This window comes from Lagenorhynchus albirostris, chromosome 10 (assembly GCF_949774975.1).
Source record: "Lagenorhynchus albirostris chromosome 10, mLagAlb1.1, whole genome shotgun sequence".
NCBI lineage: Eukaryota > Metazoa > Chordata > Mammalia > Artiodactyla > Delphinidae > Lagenorhynchus > Lagenorhynchus albirostris.
The window spans coordinates 82,056,133-82,074,775 of NC_083104.1; the positions used below are offsets into that span (position 1 = coordinate 82,056,133).

Genomic DNA, 18,643 nt, shown 5'->3' on the forward strand with positions numbered 1-18,643 from the left:
CCATTTCTTACACATCAACAGAGATTATCATCAAATTAACACAGGACACATAGATCACTTCAGTGGATCCTTTGTTCCATATTATGTTTTACCAACCAAAGCATCTTGCCACAAAGAACCACAGTCAAGGCACAAAGGTAAGAGGAGAGTCTGGACAAAGTCCTGTTGAGGTGGTAGGAGCAGCTGAAATGCCCTCAATAAACTGCAGTTTCTTGTCCTAATCTTCTGTGAACCCCTGATTACCCAAGTAGCAGATAATCCAGTCATTTTAGTTTGGTTTGGCATGCATTGCTTTACCTTTTTTGACAACATATGTACCCTACAGGTTGTTTATTTTGGCCTAACATTAAAATGATTTACATTCTCTGATATGAGAAATGGCAAAAGGTGAAGGATGGCAACAAACAAAATCCGGCTCTTGTGAACACTAGTTCCAGGCCAGATGCACACAGGCCAAAGGAAATTGCCTATCTGGCCCTTCCCTATACATACCACCCTCTTCTACCCTGTCCCCAGGGTGAGGAAGACTCCGTTTTCTTTTTCCCTGTCTGGCTTGGACACCTTAGCCAGGTAACAAGGCTGACAACTTGGGAGTAGCTACTTAGTAGCATTCTTTAAGGCCAGGGCTTTGGATAGGAATACTTTTCTCTTTCCTCTAATACCTGACTCTCTCCTTTCCAAGTTCCCTTGGGAAAGCAGTGAAAGGGTAGATGTGTCTTGCAGGATCTCTTGCATCTTGCCTCTCCAGATGAGCAAGGTAACAGCTCGTGGAGATGAGCAACTACAAGGAGGTGGGCGATGAGCCATCTCTGCTGAAGGCTAAGGCAGGGACCTGGGTTCTCTTTCTTCCTACCCCCTCCTCCCCACATTCCTACCTCTGGCCAATCCTACTCATAATGGCAACCAAAGAAACCCTTCTCCCCTTCATTATTCTTTAGGAATCTGTTCATTTAGCCCCCTTTCCTGACCTTATTTCTAACCTTCTTGATGCCCAATCTCTGCCCTGAAAATAACTCCTCAACTTCTACACCCACGAGAGCAACTGTCATTCATCTTTATTTCAATTTAGAGGTACCAAGACCCCTGTGATCTTCCTAAAAAAACAAGACTGTTTTGGGTCAAAGAACCCCCTAAAAGGATGTACAGGGGGTTCTGTTTCCTCCTCTGGTTTGAGCAAGTCAGACCCTCCCACAGACTTGTTGTTTCTGGAAAAGCCTCTCCTTCCTTCCAACCCATCCTTGTGCAATAGAAAACCTGATGGACTTCAGAGGAGACTACCCCCTGGGAACCAGCTCTCCACCCTAACAGTGAGGAGGGAGACACTGCAGTGCTCTCGTCCCAGCCCAGTCCTAACTACTCCTCCCCATAAACCATTCTAGAAACCAAGGTGTTCTCCCAGATGGTTCAGGACTGGAACCAGGCAGACACGAAGACGTTCCAGCAGGTCACAGGAAGGAAGGCCCGTAGCTCTTGACCCTGCCTCACCCTGATTATTCCCACGTCCCTACCTGTCACTCCCAATCTGTTGGGGGCCTGATGGTAAGTGGTGCAGCATTCTTCCGACCAGCCCGGATGCCTGGGTAGAAGAGGGGCCAAAGTTTCTCAGTAAAAGTATCAGTGAAGGTGTAGATATGAGAGCGGTCTGTGACGTTGTAAAAAGACAGTGTACCGGCCTCATAGTCTAGGAATATGCCTACTCGCCTGGGTTTCACCTTGAGGTGCAAAGGGGTAAAAGGTGTGGTAGTGGCTGCATACTTGTCCCCGTTCCACAGCCGCACCCGCCAGTAGCCAGTCTCAGGGAGTGGGGTCAGTTCGCCCTTTCGGCTCACAGAGTCCCGGCACACACCCACTGCCCAGTGGGTCTTGTCGCCCACCTCCACCTCCCAGTAGTGTCGACCTGAGGTGAAACCCTCAGTAGCCAGGACACAAGGGTAGAAGGTGAAACGTTGTGGTGTATCAGGGAGATCCCGGAGTCTTGTCTCCACGAACTTGACGCTCTTACGATCTTCCGACAGGACTAGGTTAGGATGAGCAGTCTCAGGGTCCAGGGTCACATCCGCTGGCGGGAGAAGCCAGAGTGGGGAGCTAGATGAGGACGGGAATAGCTAAACGCCCCTGCCTCACTCTTCCAGCCTGCCTTTGCAGAGCCTGCTCCCTGAAAGCCCCCAGAACCCCGTGGTTTGCTTAACTTTCTCAATCCTTGGTGTCACCTAAGGGAGGGGAGGGGAGGGAACAGTGGCTTCGTTTCTCATCCTGGCCCTAAAATAAACAGGTAATGATCTCTTGACTCTGCAAGGGCTGGTGGTTTAGGCTCCTGCCTGGTCCTCCCTCCATCCCCCCCGACATCATCATCCATCTCACTGTGTGGAGAAGCACAAGGCACAGTCCAATGGTAAAAAAAAATAAAAATGTTAAGAAGGGTACAGAGCCAGATAGCATTATAGTCTAGCGATACAGTGACCATGTGTCTGTTTCCCTGGACAGTCTGGCTTATGACTATTTTCCAAGTAAGTATTAATAAGACTCCCTTTCACTCTCAAGAGGGGACCAGTTTCAGCAAATTATTTAACCTCTCTGGGTCCCTATTTAGAAAAGTATGGGACTAAGAGTAGACGACACCTGAGGCTTCTCACTTTGAGTTCTGTGACTCAGAGTGAGATTGAAAACCAGGTAAAGGAGTGGGTGTGAATATGGACATGAAAAGTGACAGAGGGGATAAGTGAAGTCCAGATAAAGTAGGACCTAAAGACTTTCTTCTCTCTGTCGATTCCCTCTGCTAGTTTCCTTTTGGGAACAACTCACCAATTAGCTGTTTAAGGATTTTCCTTAGTGCAAAGTACTGTCGGGGGAAATTGCTGAAGTTCTTTTCCAGCTCTATGGATACTGAAGTCACCTCCATGGTCTTCACCTTCTCACATCTAGGAGGGATGGGAAGATAGGGGAAGAAAGGGCAGGGTCAGGGGAAGCTCCAGCTTAGTGAGTATTAAGATGTTGTCATCTCTAGGGAGAAACTAAAATTCTCCATCCTCACACTTTCTCCTCCCTCAAGACAAGTTCTTGCTTATTGCTTTCTTTTGCCTATCTATGGAAAGCCATATGGTCCCCTAGACAAACCCTTATCTTAATAATCAGTCTTAGAACTTTCTGGAGGTACTGTTATATTTCATGCAAATAGATAACCACCTCCCCCCCGCCCCCAACCAGTTCCTCCTTCCATCTTGTTTGGACACAATTCCACCCATAGGCCCAGGTAGAATCTGGTTCTATTTCATTATCTTTGTATCTAGGAAGTCCTGATGCTCAGAGGCAAAAGGTAAGGGACTAGTACTCCCAGTGATTTGCTCTCTAACTGGCTTCATGGATGCAATAAACCTTCTCCCTTTTTCTACCCAGACACTGCATGACTTTCCCATCCTTATTCCCCCAACTCCTTATTGTAGCCCTACTCTTTAAGCCAAGACCTAACTCACTCAAAGAGATACAAGAATCACTTACTTTTCCAGGGTACTTTTGACATCCTAGAGGAAGGAGAAAAGAAAGCAATATTGGTCCTGGTAGTCAAGGGTCCTAAAGGCAAAAGGTTTCCCTCCTCCCAAAAGTTCTAGATCTATTAAATAGGCATAAGGCAAACTATGGGTCACAGTGCAAGGAGCCGAGCTCCAGAGGGATCTGAGTACATCTCTCCCAACCTAACCCCCACTTTCAACTCTCAGTCATCATGAAGCTTGGTAATGGATATCACTTCCAAATAGTTTCTTGTGTGCTTGTCTTTGTTCCTCAAGAACACTGGGACTCAATGCCAGGGACAGGGATTGTGTCTGCTCTTTACTCTGTCCCCCAAGTACCAACCACACACCTGTCTCCTTAAGGATCAGTACAGATAGTTCCAGACGGCTGGCATAGGAACGAATCACACTCTCCCGTTGTGGTTTGGTATCCCTTGTCTAGTATTGGTTAATAAATATTAATAACTGTGTGCCAATCCTGATTTGTGAATACTTGGGGTCCAGAAGACAAAGAAGACAAATCTCTGCCCCCCAAGGATTTCCCAGTTTAATGTGGAAGGCAGAACACACATACATGAAAGGACACGAGAGTAAATACCAAGCAATATATAACATGCAGATAAATGTACAACGAAGCCTCACTGATTCAAATGCTGGTAATGTGATCTCTAAGATAAGAAATATGTTTCCTGCAGCCTTGCTAAGACCATTCATTTGCTTAAGAAAACAGATTATTTCAAACATTTTAGAGGCACCATTTACATATCAAAAGCAATATATTACGTATACATTATTTCAAGTGTCCTTCAAACTATGCTTCTATTCTTTCTGTGTACTAGGTAAATCAAGTTCCAGGACTTAAAAGTAACGGTTACTGCATTTACACAATTTTTAATGCATAGTTTTTTCACTAATTCAGACTAGACTGCCCTCCTCTCAAAAGAGTGAATTTTTTCTTTGGTACAAGTTAAGCACATAATTGTTGACAAGACATAAGAACACCAAAATGATCAGAAGGGGATGGGAGAAATCAGAGAAGGCTTTCTGTAGAGAAAGATCCTTTGAGCCTGTCCGGAAGAAAGAATTGGATTTAGAGAGGCAGAGCGGAGGAGTGAGCATTGCAGGCTGACAGAATGGCCTGTGCAAAGCTAGACTGCGCTTGCCCTGAGGGGCTATGCAGGGGCAAAGGTCGAACCTTAAGCATCTCGAAGCCCGACTGTAAGCACTTGCCCTCCACCTCAGCAGCCAAGTGGGCCAGGTCCCGGCGCTTGTCTCCAAGGTGAGCAGCATTTTCTCGGAGGCGCTGTAGAATGTCCTGTTCCTCCTCCTCTAGTCGTGAAAGTAACACCTGCTGCTCTTCATCCAGCCGCCGATGAAGCTCTTCAAATTCCTTTAGGATCTGCTGTCGACGACTCTCCACTAGTCTCTGAGAACAGAGGGTGGGTATTATGTTTAACAGGGCCAGTGGGGCATAAAGTGCCTTTCCCCACCCACCATGTGTATGAATTCACACAGACTTCCAGTGTCATTGGAAAGAGCTTAACAGGACACTCATGTTTCTCTCCACTGGAATTTCCCTTTGTAAAGAATGGCTCCATCCCTAACTAATAAGAACCTACTGTACAGCACAGGAAATTCTACTCAGTGCTCTGTAGTGACCTAAACGGGAAGGAAATCCAAAAAAGAGGGGATATATATATATATATACGTATAGCTGATTCACTTTGCTGTACAGTAGAAATGAACAAAATATTCTACACTATACTCCAATAAAAATTTAAAAAAAAGAAAAGAAAAGAATGTCTCCATCCTCATTGTCACCCCTACTGATGATGGGATGAAGAACACTGGGGAGATAAAAAAATAAACCAATGTTAAAAAATTTATCTTCTTTATTAAATTAGCTTCTAAAAAAGCTACACTTCTATGTTTTAGTAAAAATATTCAAGACATAAGAACCCAATAATATGACATGTACTATTACAGATATCAGAGATACCTCTGCTATCGCCTACTCTAAAGTTCTAGTTAATGCAATCTGTCAAGAAAAGGAAAGTACTGGAAAGTCTGAGATTGTTATCATTTGTACATTGCAAGACATTTACTTGATAAAAACCAGAGAAGCAACTGGAAAAATATCAGAATCAACAAGATTTTAGTAACGGGTTGTTATAAATGTAGATTTCAAGGCTGAACCTGTTCAACAGTTTCAAGTCACTTCAGAGACTGACAGTTTACACCCCAGAAACAGGTTATAGAAGTTTGTGAGTAAATTATTTGCTTGAAATTTGAAACATGCTTTCTTTCAGTTAAACCTCTAACATTTCTGAAACTGGATAATATATGACTCAAACTCCAGCCATAACGCATTCTGAGAGTTATCAGCAGGCATATCCTCCCTTCTGCACCTCAACGGCAACAAGAAGTGATCTCCCCAAAGGATTCCCTAAGCATCACGTGTCTGATGGGGAGGAATCAGCCAAGAGGAAAGCAAAGTTAGAAGCAGAGACTGGGACTCTGGAAGAAGGAAGTGGATAGGGCCTGGAAGGCAGGGTTGAGGGTGAATAGAGAGTGGGGCTGCAAAGCCAGGTGGGCCTTACAAGCCTTGTGTTTCTAGATTTCAAGCTAGTTCCCAGCAGAGGCTGACTAGCTCCAGTTCTAGAGCTGCCTGCTGCTTCCCATTTCACTGCTGCCTCCTCAGGAGCATGTTGGAACAAAATATATTCTCACAACATTTACCATTAAGTAAAACACAGCCTTTTTTCCTGTGTGTCTGTGTGTTTAGGGGTGATGTATGGGTAGAATTTAGGTTCATAACTGTGGTAAAAAGAAAGCAAAGGGCTCTCGTATGATCTCATAATCCCTTCTCTTTTTTTCCCTCTATTTTGTAGGGCAGTGGTTCTTAATCAGGGTGTTACCTCCCTCTAGAAATGTTTTGGAAACAGGGGGCATTTTTGTTTGCATGATTGGGGGAGCTCCTGGGAAGGATGCTAACACTCCTCCAATGTGCAAAGACAACCCAGTAATATGAACTGCACCATTTTCTAATGTTCTGCTGGATATTAAAAAAATGGAGTCCTAGACTTGAATGCCACTTTATATACAAACACAGAGTAATTCTTATATGGTTTTAATATACCTGAATTTTTCAGGAATGGCTGAAAACTCATTAAGACAGTATTTTGTTTTTCTCAGAACTTTACTGTAAGTTATTTATCATTTTGAAAAATTATGGCACCAACAGCTAAACTGCTAGTGGCATTCGAGTCAACATTACTACACAATTCCGTCAGTCTGAATTTGTATTTGTTGCATGTTGATATAGGTGCAAGGATAAAACTACACTGTAGTGTCTTTCAGGGTAGTCATGCCTAAATGTTTACATACCAGATTTTATTATAAATTACTTTTATGTTGTATTATATTACACTATATTTGGGCATGATAGTCTCTTTTAAAAATTATATGGATAGATCATTTTATCCATAATTTTCACTTCAGCATGATTAATTACAAATTATTTATTTCTAAAAGGGGCATTGGGTCTGGAGGTGGGGATGAGGGAGAGAGTTCAAAAGGTCACTGAAGGAATGCTGGTAGTTGGTGACAGTTTCCGAGACCATTAAAATGATAATATACATTAAAAAAAAAAAACACCACAGTTCTGTTCAAGCATTTAGCAGGTTTTTTTTTTTTTCTGTGGTACGCGGGCCTCTCACTGTTGTGGCCTCTCCCGCTGCAGAACACAGGCTCCGGACACGCAGGCCCAGTGACCATGGCTCACGGGCCCAGCTGCTCCGCGGCATGTGGGATCTTCCCCGACCAGGGCACAAACCCATGTCCCCTGCATCGGCAGGCGGACTCTCAACCACTGCGCCACCAGGGAAGCCCTATTTAGCAGGTTTTTAAAATTTTTATTCCCCTCTCCATCCTTTACCTTTAAGAAGGTGATCAACAGGAAGAGGAAAGCTAATGACTGGGAATAAGCTTCATTTTCACATATTTTAAGTTCTTCAGGAGCCCTCCAAAGGGACAAATAACTTTTTTTTTTAACGTTCACCTTTGCAATCAAAATTAGTTCAAATTTTTAAAAAATTCAAATGTTTGTTTGTTAAAATGTATAAAGGACTAAGGTAATAATACTTGCTTCCTGTTGAAATGTCATTGTTAAAAAAAAAAAGTGTTTCTACTGATTTCAAATCTGTGTTTAATTTCTGGTGATCCCTAAATCTCAACTCCAAAAACTCATTATTTCTTCTGGAAGCCTTTAATGCAATCAAGTTTCTCTGCTGTCTTCTTAGGAATATGCAACTGTGCTTTTTGTGCCATGTCATTTATATTTTCTCTACTTGACTGTAAGCTCAAGGAGGGCAGGGACTGTGCTTTTGCTCATCATTGTTCCCCAGTGTCAAAGACAGGGTTTGGCCTATACTGGAAGCTTAGTAAATATTTACTGATTTCTGCAGAATTAGTATCTCTGATTTTGCACATACTGGCTATATGATCTTGGACTAGACACTTATCCAAGTTCTGTTTCCTACTGTGTAAACTGGGGATAACAATACTTACCTTACAGGGTATCTAAGTTCACTCTTGTCAAATATGACTTCCTGGACTCCCTTCTCCTTGTCTTGTACCTCCTCTATGTCCCACTTGGGCCAAGTATAGCCTGAACTCTTAGAACTTAAAACTGGGCAGGGCTTCCCTGGTGGTGCAGTGGTTGAGAGTCTGCCTGCCGATGCAGGGGACACGGGTTCGTGCCCCGGTCTGCGAAGATCCCACATGCCGCGGAGCGGCTGGGCCTGTGAGCCATGGTCGCCAAGCCTGCGCGTCTGAAGCCTGTGCTCCGCAACGGGAGAGGCCACAGCAGTGAGAGGCCCACGTACCACAAAAAAAAACAAACCAAAAAACAAAAAAAAAAACTGGGCAGACCTAATACAATCTTCTAAGTTTGGAATGTCATGGACACCTAAGGAGTTAATGCACAGGATTCAATAAATACTAGGTATTATTACCACTATAATTAATACATGTTTCACTGTCCAACAGAAGAAATAGGCAGATACCAAACTACCATGCTACAAATATGGTAATGCTATGGAAGAGATGTGAAACTGTATGAAAATTAAGAAAGCTAATTTCTAAAGGGTCAGGAAAGGCTACATAGGAAGTGGTTTTCATCTTAGGATGGACAGGATCCTATAGGTAGAGGATGAGGGGGGTAAGAACATTCTAGGAACCATTATCATCCAGCATACTTGAGCTTACTTGAATTAAGAGAATGTGGTCCTAATGTTGCTGGGAGGTTCTTCCGGGTGCTGTTGGGCAGCTCCTTCATCCTTCCTCCCCAGTGCACCTTCCACATTCTCCTTTCCTCAATCCCTCTAAGGATCTCTCAGCAGAGAGCCTCCTTCCCTGCTTTACAAAGAAAAGGAGGCCAAGGGGCATGAACTCCCTCAACTCGCCAGATATAAGATGTTCTGTCCTTCACTTCTTACATCCTTCTCCTCAATTCTTAATCCAGGACAATTTAAGTACAATGTTTAATCACAGTCAAGCCTAATAAAATATCATTTTTTTTGAGAGAACAGCATTTTTCTAATAAACCAGAACTGGTAGATTAAATAATGTGTGGTTAATGTTCAGTTAATTGCCTGCAGAGCAGCCCAAATGGGATTGCCTGCCTTTACCTTGAGTTCCCCAGGCTTCTTCTCCTCAGAGGACTTGCAGCGGGTGATCTCCTGCAGCTTCCGCTCCAGGGGCTCCAGGCACTTCTGCAGTTTTTCCTGAGGGGTGAGAAGTGGGAGAATGGCATTTGGGGTTGGCTAGTACATCCTACGTTCAGAGGCTAACCCATTTGTTTTAAACCATTTGTTTGCTTCCTATCCATCTGTCTCTTGATCCAACTCCCTTCCTGGCCTGTCATTTGAGGTGTCAGCTTCCTACAGGTCCCTTCTCCTGCCACCAGCCTGTCTCCATCACTTCCCTTGCTCACCAAACCTTCCTTTCACTGAATCTCACTGTTCCACTGTCACCAACTCTCTGTCCTTCCCCAGCCCTATTAATTTTTTAACTCAAGGAACTGCTTGTTACTGTCAAAGTGACCTCCTGTATACCCTGATATCCTTCTTTAAACTTGTTTTCCTATCCAATTCTAACCACTTGCCAATATAATAAAATCTTGATTACTTATTCTGCAAACTACCATAAAGTCTTATTTCCAAGATTTTATTAACATTATTAACACTTATTAATTACACAAAGTACTTGATAAAGTGCTAAGACATTAAAATCTCTAATTTCTATTACTCAAACATTTACCCTGTGTCCCAGCAGTAAGTTAAACCAGATGCCATATTATCCTTTATTGGGGGAAGATGCAAACAGACTGGCTCAGCTTAGCCTGGTGGGGATCATTCTAAAATGCTGATACCTGTTCCCAATACCAGTGGGTAAACAAGGGGTGTGCTGAGCAGGGGGACAGAATGAAGAAACCAGACCATTTTTCAGTTCTTAAGTTTGATCTTCTCCACATGGTTTCATTCATTTATGAAAAATATGATACATTCCAAGACCACACATACTCAAATGTGTTACAAAAGTCAGACAGAATTTTTTTGGGTAGTCCTTACTGCTCTTCTTCATGCCTGAGGATAACTGATCAGACATACTGCATGCCCCCGTGTACGTAGCTCTGAGGGGACTATAGAGTGAGGATCAGATACCGTCTTGCCCTCAGGAACTTACAATCCTCTACCCAGGGAGTCTCCCATCCTCTGTGCTCCTCCCTCTTGCCCTGCATTGGCATCATGTGTCTGGTTCCCTACCTTGTACTCCTGTGTGGCATCGTCCAGTGGCACGACGGTGTGGGCCCGGTGGGTGTGGGAAATTGCACATATCAAACACACAGCCTCCTGGTCCTCATAGCAGAAGAGGCTGAGGGCTTCATGGTGCTGGGGGCAGAGGCTCTCATCTCGGATCTTCCGCTTGACAGCCTGGAGCTGCTTGGCAATTTCCACCATGCTGCCCAGCTGTCGATTAGGTCGGAGACTGCGGTAGCGGGACGTCTTTCGACATACAGGACAAGGGAAGTCCCTCTCTAGGTCCTCCCACCAGCGAGTGATGCAAGCTTTGCAGAAGTTGTGCCCACACTCAATGATGACAGGCTCCTTCAGATACTCCAGGCACACAGAGCAACTTGCCTCCACCTGTAAGTTCTCCAGAGCTGCAGCTGTGGAGGCTGCAGAGGCCCCGGCCTCTAACAGGCTTGTCTCTGCCATTATTTAACTTGAGGTTAGGATGGGAGAAGAGAAAAAAAAGTCAGTTGGAGGTTTAGTTTATTTTGCATCCCTGGCCTAACAGTTACCCCCGTGTTAAATCCTAACTCCAGATTTAGCCCCATCATAGTATTTTACATCTTCTCTTCCACTACATCAACCTCTTTTGTTTCTCCACTTCCAAAACTTGTGACTCCCAGCCATCAATTTTTTCTCTTCAGCAAAATGACACACAACCCTCAATCTCTTGTCTTTTACCACTGCTTTCTCTTGCTAGAAACAGAGGCTTCCTTCAACTCTAGCTGAGTACTTCTCCTGATCCAGGTTCATTCCACTTGTATCTTAGAACCAATAGTTTCAGACCAATGTATTGCTAGTGTGACATCTTCTTCTAATAGATGAGAAAAGAGTATGGGAAAGCGAAGAGTGCCAAAGCATTAATTAAGATTTCTTAAATTGAGTAGATTTTAAAGTTTAATATTACAGAAGAGTTTTACTACAATAGCCCATTGGAGCCTAAGCTTGATTCTCTGCCACTGTTCTCTCAGTCTTTCAAAGGGTAATAAATAGAATGAGTTAGGCAAGGGTGACAACCTCTTCTTTTCAGAAAGTTTGAAATTATTCTTCCTTTTATCAGGCTAGCCTAGAGAAAGTGTGCCCTTTTCTTGGAATGAAATTATTCATACAACTCATTTCTATTTGAGTGCATCTGGACATCTGGAACTGCTGCAAAGTGATAAATTCATGGCAACTAAAGAGTCTATTACTGAGCCCAGGGCAATAATTTTTTGAAGAGAGAGCTGACAAGTCTATTTTAAGTATTCAGCAGTGACTGGAGTCTTTTGAAATAGTTATCAATAACTAACTCCTTGGATGTACTGTACCTCCAACTAATAGGTTCTGGAGTGGTTGGGAATTAAGAGAGAGAAAAGTAAAGAGGCAATCAAAAACTTCTAATGAAGCCTCAAAAGAATTGGAAATGCATCTAAGAGATTTATAAAGTAGAAGGCTGGTCCTCTATTCCATCCTTAAAACATCACCACTTTTATCCATGAAATAGTTGATTTCTCCATCCCCTTAACCCCCCTCCCTAAGGGATCCAACAGAAGGAAATTTAGTAAGTCTATGTGTTGAGAGAGAAGTGGCCATGTAATGAGTTGGGTTAACAATGATTATTCCTGTATATGTTGACGGCACACGTGAAAAGTGTTTAATTTGGAGTAGGAACTGACAGCTTATTTGGACCTGAATTTCCTCCCTCAACCAGGAGAGAAGTTCAGTCAGATGATTTTTCTCTACCTCTGGGAATCCAACTTTGACGAGTAACCCTTCCCTTTCCCTAATCTTCTAGAAATTAGGTGGTCTCCTCACCTGGGGTGAGTTGAACTGTATGCAGAGTTAGGGGGCAGAATGGATCTAGACTAGCAAAGAAGTAGTGTGGAAGAGAAATGGGGAAAGGTTAGGGAGGTATGGGGAGAGGACTTGGAGCTACAGCACTAGTTAAGCCTTCGGTGTCTCTGGGTTGGTCATTTTTCCCCCTCTATTCCTCGTGTCTCAGTAGAAGGGCAAACTTCAAAGCCGTCCTCATTTTGTTTCTACCTCTGTCGGGGGTCCCACCTTGCGACCCTTTCCTGAGCGTGGTCCACAACTCGGTCCCACCCCCGTCTCCATCTTCTCCCGCCAGATCTGGCGCAGGGGGACTGGAGTGCGGGGAGAGGAAACGTCGTTGTTGGCAGGGAGGGAGGGATGCGTGTCCAGGTGAGGAGGAGGTGTGACGTGAAGGTGGGATGCCCGCCGCTATGACGCAGCCGAGAGCCGCGGTGACGGCGTAAGAGTTTCACCCGGGGAGGCGAGCGGCAGCGGGACGGGGGAACGGCGGGGTAGCCAAGCAACGCCGGACGCGCTGACGTCGCCGGGGCGGCAAAACGTCCGCCCGGGCCCGAGGCGGGCGGAGGCAGCTGTGGTTACGTGCGGGGGGCCGGTGACGCAGTCGCGGGGCGCTAGGACGCGGCGTGCGGAGCCGGTCAGCGGGGGCAGGCCCCAAGGCCCCGGCGCGGCGGCGGGACAGCACCTACCTTCCCGGCTTCGGGTCCGGGAGTGCGGGGCGCAGAGCCGCCGGAGCGCTGCCTCCCTCCTTCCTCCTCCCCCCGCCCCCGCCCCGCAGCGCGACACACAATACTCGCCGGAAGCGGAAGCCGCGCCGAGAGGCTCGTGTCAGTGGAAACCTGGGTGTCGGCGGGCGACCGCGGGAGGGCCTAGCGGCGCCTGCGGAACAAGGAGAAGGCGGGGGGCCGGAGGGGAGAACCAGCAGGAGGAGTGAAGGGCGAGAAGAGACCCGGAGGGGCAGGTGGCTGAAATGCAGTCGTCCAGGTGACCCGAGGAATCCTCTGGAGAAAGAGGGCCGCGCATGCGCGTGGCGGAGCGCTGAAGCCCATTGCCTACAGGGCGCCTACGGGCGCCGGGGCAGGCGGGCCCGTCCCGCCCAGGGTGTGGGCCCGGGAGCTGACCCGGCTCGGGCTGGTCCCGGTTGGGGCTGGGAGCCGCCGGGGGCGGGGCAAGGGCGGGTTGCGGACATTGAGCTACACTGCTCCTCTCTCCAGGTTAGTCCCGGGAGAAGGTGGCTCGCCGAGTCGGCGGCCAATTACGTGGTGGACCTGCGGGTCTCAGCTGGCACGTCACTTCCGACAAGTTGAGTTTAAGCCTTTTAACATTAAAGGATTAGCTCAGTTTTCCCTGCCGTGGGCTTCGGATGCTTGGTCACCTTGTCCTTGCTAGGCGAGCTTTACGGAAATGATCTACCTCCTCCGATGGAGTGGGAGCCCCGAAAGAGCTGGTACTGTGACTCTGCTGCTCACCTTTGTGTCCTCAGCTCCTCGCTCGGTGCCCTACCGCAGCGAGCGCGCAGTGAGCACCCCTTCTGGGTGCGAGCCAATCCCGACTTTTTCCAGTTTTGTGGCTTTGGCTTGAGGTTCTCCGCAAGAGCAGATGGTGGTTTTGCGGCGGCTCCGGACTCCTGCGTTATAGCTTCCTTACTTTCCTCTTCTGTTGCTGGAAGCTTCGCAGCCTTGTGACTTTGGAGGACGAGGGCGAGATGATGAGGAAGAGTCGGTGGACAGAGGTGTGATGAGACTGGGAGGGAGGAGGTGCTGAGTTGAGTTGATGGAGCTGGGGAGGAGTGGATGCTGGGTAAAGGGGTGATGGGACTGGGGAGAAGTTGGGGCTGGGGAAAGGTGTGCCGCGGCTGGGCAGGAGTTAGTGCTAAGAGTAGACACTGCTGGTTGAAAACGCAGCTTGCCCCGCCTACTCTCTGGCAACACTTGGCATACAGAATGCTAACCGAAAGAAATGAACAAATTTTGGTGTACCCTTCGAGGTGAAATGGCCCAATGGCCCAACTTGTTCCTGTGTAAGTTGTGATGCTGTTTACAAACACTGTGCAGTATTTAACCTCTCATCCTGGGAGCCAGGAACTATTTATTTGCAGAAAATATCTCATGTGGGAGGTATAAAGATTTAGGGTCAGGCATGCTAAATACAGCTGGTCTGCTTTTTCTTCACTGTTCTTTAGTTTTTGTTCACTTTTTTTCAGTAGCAGTGATTTGAAGAGGATTAAGCTTGATAAAATTACATTTATTAACTTTTTTTTCCCTCATTGTTATTTGACCATTGGGAATTTTAGCAGCAGTACTCTTTCTAGTTCATGGACTGCCTCATTCTAAGGTAGGGTAGTTTGAAAGCTACAAATTGGGCGGTCAGCTTCTTTATCCTTACTTTATAGGGAGCGTGGTGAGGTTTGGTTCTGGTTATGATTTGTAACTTTTAAGGTGTTGGCTAGCACTTCATTCTGGCTTTCTGTTTGTAGGTGGCCAGGGGTGTGGTAATGTTAAGCAAATTTCCAGGAGGAAGTGCATTTCTGAGGAGTATGAAGAATGTGGTGGCCTGGAGACTAATAGATTATTAAGATGACTTTACGCTCAATATGGAAGGAAAGAGGGGAGAATGTCTAGGTAAAACTATAAAATTATGAAGGGCATGTACTATGTCATAGAACAGGGTTTGGCAAACCTTTCCTGTAAGGAGCCAAATAGGACATATTTTTGGCTTTGTTGCCCATACTCAATTCTGTCTTTGTAGTATGAAAATAGCGTTAGACTATAGTAAATGAGTGAGCGTTGCTGAAATTTGAATTTCATATAAATTCTTCACTGGCCTTGAAATTTTATTCTCCTTTTGATTTTACCCCCAATCATTTAAAAATGTAAACACATATTTTAGGTTGTGGGCTGTACAAGCACAGGTAGCAGACCGTAGTTCGCTGACCCCTGACATAGAACAGTAATGAAGTACCCAGTATTTTTCAAGAGAGAATGCCTGGGAAAGTGGGTGAACACAATGCTATGATCTCTTATTTCCATCTGTCTATATGATAACACACAAAATAATAATAAAGGAAATTTGAAATCTTAACACAAATTTGTTATGACCTGTGAAACTTGGTTGGCTGAGATTTATGAATATACTAAGATACAAGTACATTTTTTAAACAAGGAAAGGTATTCGTTGTCTAAAATTAAATGAGATTGTAGTTCAGGAGAGGTGGAATAACACTGAATTGTGATGTTGATTTATATCAACAAGGGATTTCCAACATAGGAATATGCAAAAATGAGTAATAGTAATATGAAGGATAATTAAAAAAATTTAAATATATACTTTAATATTGTTTTTATATCAGTAAAAGATATATCTGATATATCTTTTATATCAGAAGATATCTTGGAACCACTGAGTCACATAGAGGAAAAGGATGTATTAGCAGTGCAGGTAGAAAACTGCTTGAGGTCAGATATGAGATATGGTAGGTTGGGGAGGGAGAGGGTTCAACTGTCCAGACTTCCGAAATTCTTCCTCAGAAGAAGGCAAAGCATCTAATTTTCCCCCACCATTTTTTTAAATTATAAAAAATTTAAACTACAGAAAGACGGTCGTCAGTCTTTTTACACTTTACACTGTGCTTTTTATACTTTATACTGGCTGTCTATTATCTTTCCAATTCAGTAACATTGGAACTACCTTGTTCTTTTTCAAGTCTATATCACTGCTTCATTATGTAGGTGTATAATTTATTCAGCCATTTTCTTTAGAGAAAACATTTAGGGTTTTTCCAAGTCTTATTAAATAAAGGCTGTAGTGAACATTCTTGTACATACATCTTCTTCCCTCAGTTTTATTGTGATATAACTGACATGTAACACTGTGTTAGTTCAGGGTGTACAATGTAATGATTTGATATATTTGCCCATATGTCTTTTTTGTTTTTTTTAACTTCTCAATAAGGAATGTGTCTTTTATTTTTTTTTGAATTTTATTTAATTTATTTTTTTAAACAGCAGGTTCTTATTAGTTATCCATTTTATACATATTAGTGTATACATGTTAATCCCAATCTCCCAGTTCATCCCACCACCACCACCCTGCCCCCCGCCACTCTCCCTCCTTGGTGTCCATACCTTTGTTCTCTACATCTGTGTCTATTTCTGCCTGCAAACTGGTTCATCTGTACCATTTTTCTAGGTTCCACATATATGCGTTAATATACGATATTTGTTTTTCTCTTTCTGACTTACTTCACTCTGTATAACAGTCTCTACATCCATCTACTTCACTACAAATGACCCAATTTCGTTCCTTTTAATGGCTGAGTAATATTCCATTGTATATATGTACCACATCTTCTTTATCCATGTGACTGTAGATGGGCATTTAGGTTGCTTCCATGACCTGGCTATTGTAAATAGTGCTGCAATGAACATTGGGGTGCATGTGTCTTTTTGAGTTATGGTTTTCTCTTGAGTATATGCCCAGTAGTGGGATTGCTGGGTCATATGGTAGTTCTATTTTTAGTTTTTTAAGGAACCTCCATACTGTTCTCCACAGTGGCTGTATCAATTTACATTCCCACCAACAGTGCAAGGGGGTTCCCTTTTCTCCACACCCTCTCCAGCATTTGTTGCTTGTAGATTTTCTGATGATGCCAATTCTAACTGGTGTGAGATGATACCTCATTGTAGTTTTGACTTGCATTTCTCTAATAATTAGTGATGTTGAGCAGCTTTTCATGTGCTTCTTGGCCATCTGTATGTCTTCTTTGGAGAAATGTCTATTTAGGTCTTCTGCCCATTTTTTGATTGGGTTGTTTGGGTTTTTTTTACATTGAGCTGCATGAGCTGTTTATATATTTTGGAGATTAATCCTTTGTCCATTGATTCATTTGCAGATATTTTCTCCCATTCTGAGGGTTGTCCTTTCGTCTTGTTTGTAGTTTCCTTTGCTTTGCAAAAGCTTTTAAGTTTCATTAGGTCCCATTTGTCTATTTTTGTTTTTATTTCGATTACTCTAGGAGGTGGATCAAAAAAGATCTTGCTGTGATTTATGTCAGAGTGTTCTTCCTACGTTTTCCTCTAAGAGTTTTACAGTGTCCGGTCTTACATTTAGGTCTCTACTCCATTTTGAGTTTATTTTTGTGTATGGTGTTAGGGAGTATTCTAATTTCATTCTTTTACATGTAGCTGTCCAGTTTTCCCAGCACCACTTATTGAAGAGACTGTCTTTTCTCCATTATATATCCTTGCCTCCTTTGTCATAGGTTAGTTGACTACAGGTGCATGGGTTTATCTCTGGGCTTTCTATCCTGTTCCATTGATCTATATTTCTGTTTTTGTGCCAGTACCATATTGTCTTTTTTTTCTTTTTCATTTTATTTATTTATTATTTTTGGCTTCGTTGGGTCTTCATTGCTGCACGCAGGCTTTCTTTAGTTGTGGCGAGTGGGGGCTACTCTTCTTTGCAGTGCGTGGGATTCTCATTGCAGTGGCCTCTCTTGTTGTGGAGCACGGGCTCTAGGTGTGCGGGCTTCAGTAGTTGTGGCTCATGGGCTCTAGAGCACAGGCTCAGTAGTTGTGGCACACGGGCTTAGTTGCTCTGTGGTATGTGGGACCTTCCCGGACCAGACCTCGAACCTGTGTCGCCTGCCTTGGCAGGCGGATTCTTAACCACTGCGCCACGAGGGAAGCCCTATCATATTGTCTTGATTACTGTAGCTTTGTAGTATAGTCTGAAGTCAGGGAGTCTGATTCCTCCAGCTCCGTTTTTTTTCCCTCAAGACTGCTTTGGCTATTCGGGGTCTTTTGTGTCTCCATACAAATTTTAAGATTTTTTTTGTTCTAGTTCTGTAAAAAATGCCACTGGTAATTTGATAGGGATTGCATTGAATCTGTAGATTGCTTTGGGTAGTATAGTCATTTTCACAATATTGATTCTTCCAATCCAAGAACATGGTATATCTCTCCATCTGTTGGTATCATCTTTAATTTCTTTCATCAGTGTCTTATAGTTTTCTGCATACAGGTCTTTTGTCTCCCTAGGTAGGTTTATTCCTAGGTATTTTATTCTTTTTGTTGCAGTGGTAAATGGGAGTGTTTCCTTAATTTCTCTTTCAGATTTTTGATCACTAGTGTATAGGAATGCAAGAGATTTCTGTGCATTAATTTTGTATCCTGCAATTTTACCAAATTCATTGATTAGCTCTAGTAGTTTTCTGGTGGCATCATTAGGATTATCTATGTATAGTATCATGTCATCTGCAAACAGTGACAGTTTTACTTTTTCTTTTCCAATTTGTATTCCTCTTATTTCTTTTTCTTCTCTGATTGCTGTGGCTAGGACTTCCAAAATATGTTGAATAATAGTGGCGAGAGTTGACATCCTCATCTTTTTCCTGATCTTAGAGGAAATGCCTTCAGTTTTTCACCATTGAGAATGATGTTTGCTATGGGTTTATCGTATATGGCCTTTATTACG

The 18,643-nt window shown here is 44.0% G+C and overlaps 1 protein-coding gene across 6 annotated transcripts; it reads right to left on the bottom strand.

The window, feature by feature from the left end:
• Positions 1-54: 54 nt before the first annotated feature.
• TRIM39 (tripartite motif containing 39) lies at positions 55-13,878 on the bottom strand. 6 transcript variants are annotated; one of them, XM_060163412.1, is made up of 8 exons: positions 13,639-13,878; positions 12,859-13,048; positions 10,334-10,793; positions 9,197-9,292; positions 4,702-4,932; positions 3,496-3,518; positions 2,803-2,918; positions 55-2,059 (listed from the first exon to the last, which is right to left on the bottom strand). In XM_060163412.1, exons 3-8 carry the CDS (start codon positions 10,784-10,786, stop codon positions 1,512-1,514), a joined length of 1,467 nt encoding a protein of 488 aa, XP_060019395.1. In that variant the 5' UTR covers positions 10,787-10,793; positions 12,859-13,048; positions 13,639-13,878; the 3' UTR covers positions 55-1,511. The 6 variants fall into 6 exon arrangements, with proteins under 6 accessions (XP_060019395.1, XP_060019394.1, XP_060019398.1 ...); XM_060163411.1 differs by having other exon boundaries at positions 12,859-13,170; XM_060163415.1 differs by lacking the exon at positions 13,639-13,878 and having other exon boundaries at positions 55-1,576; positions 1,875-2,059; positions 12,859-13,409.
• Between the last annotated feature and the right edge of the window lie 4,765 nt (positions 13,879-18,643).

What these genes read in the sequence shown, in the direction of transcription:
- TRIM39 (XM_060163412.1), bottom strand. Translation starts at nt 10,786, where the DNA reads ATGGCAGAGACAAGCCTGTTAGAGGCCGGGGCCTCTGCAGCCTCCACA. An exon ending in ATGCCACACAGGAGTACAAG is followed by an intron (nt 9,293 to 10,333) that starts GTAGGGAACCAG and finishes CTCACCCCTCAG; the next exon opens with GAAAAACTGCAGAAGTGCCT. An exon ending in AATCCTTAAACAGCTAATTG is followed by an intron (nt 2,060 to 2,802) that starts GTGAGTTGTTCC and finishes TTCTCCCGCCAG; the next exon opens with CGGATGTGACCCTGGACCCT.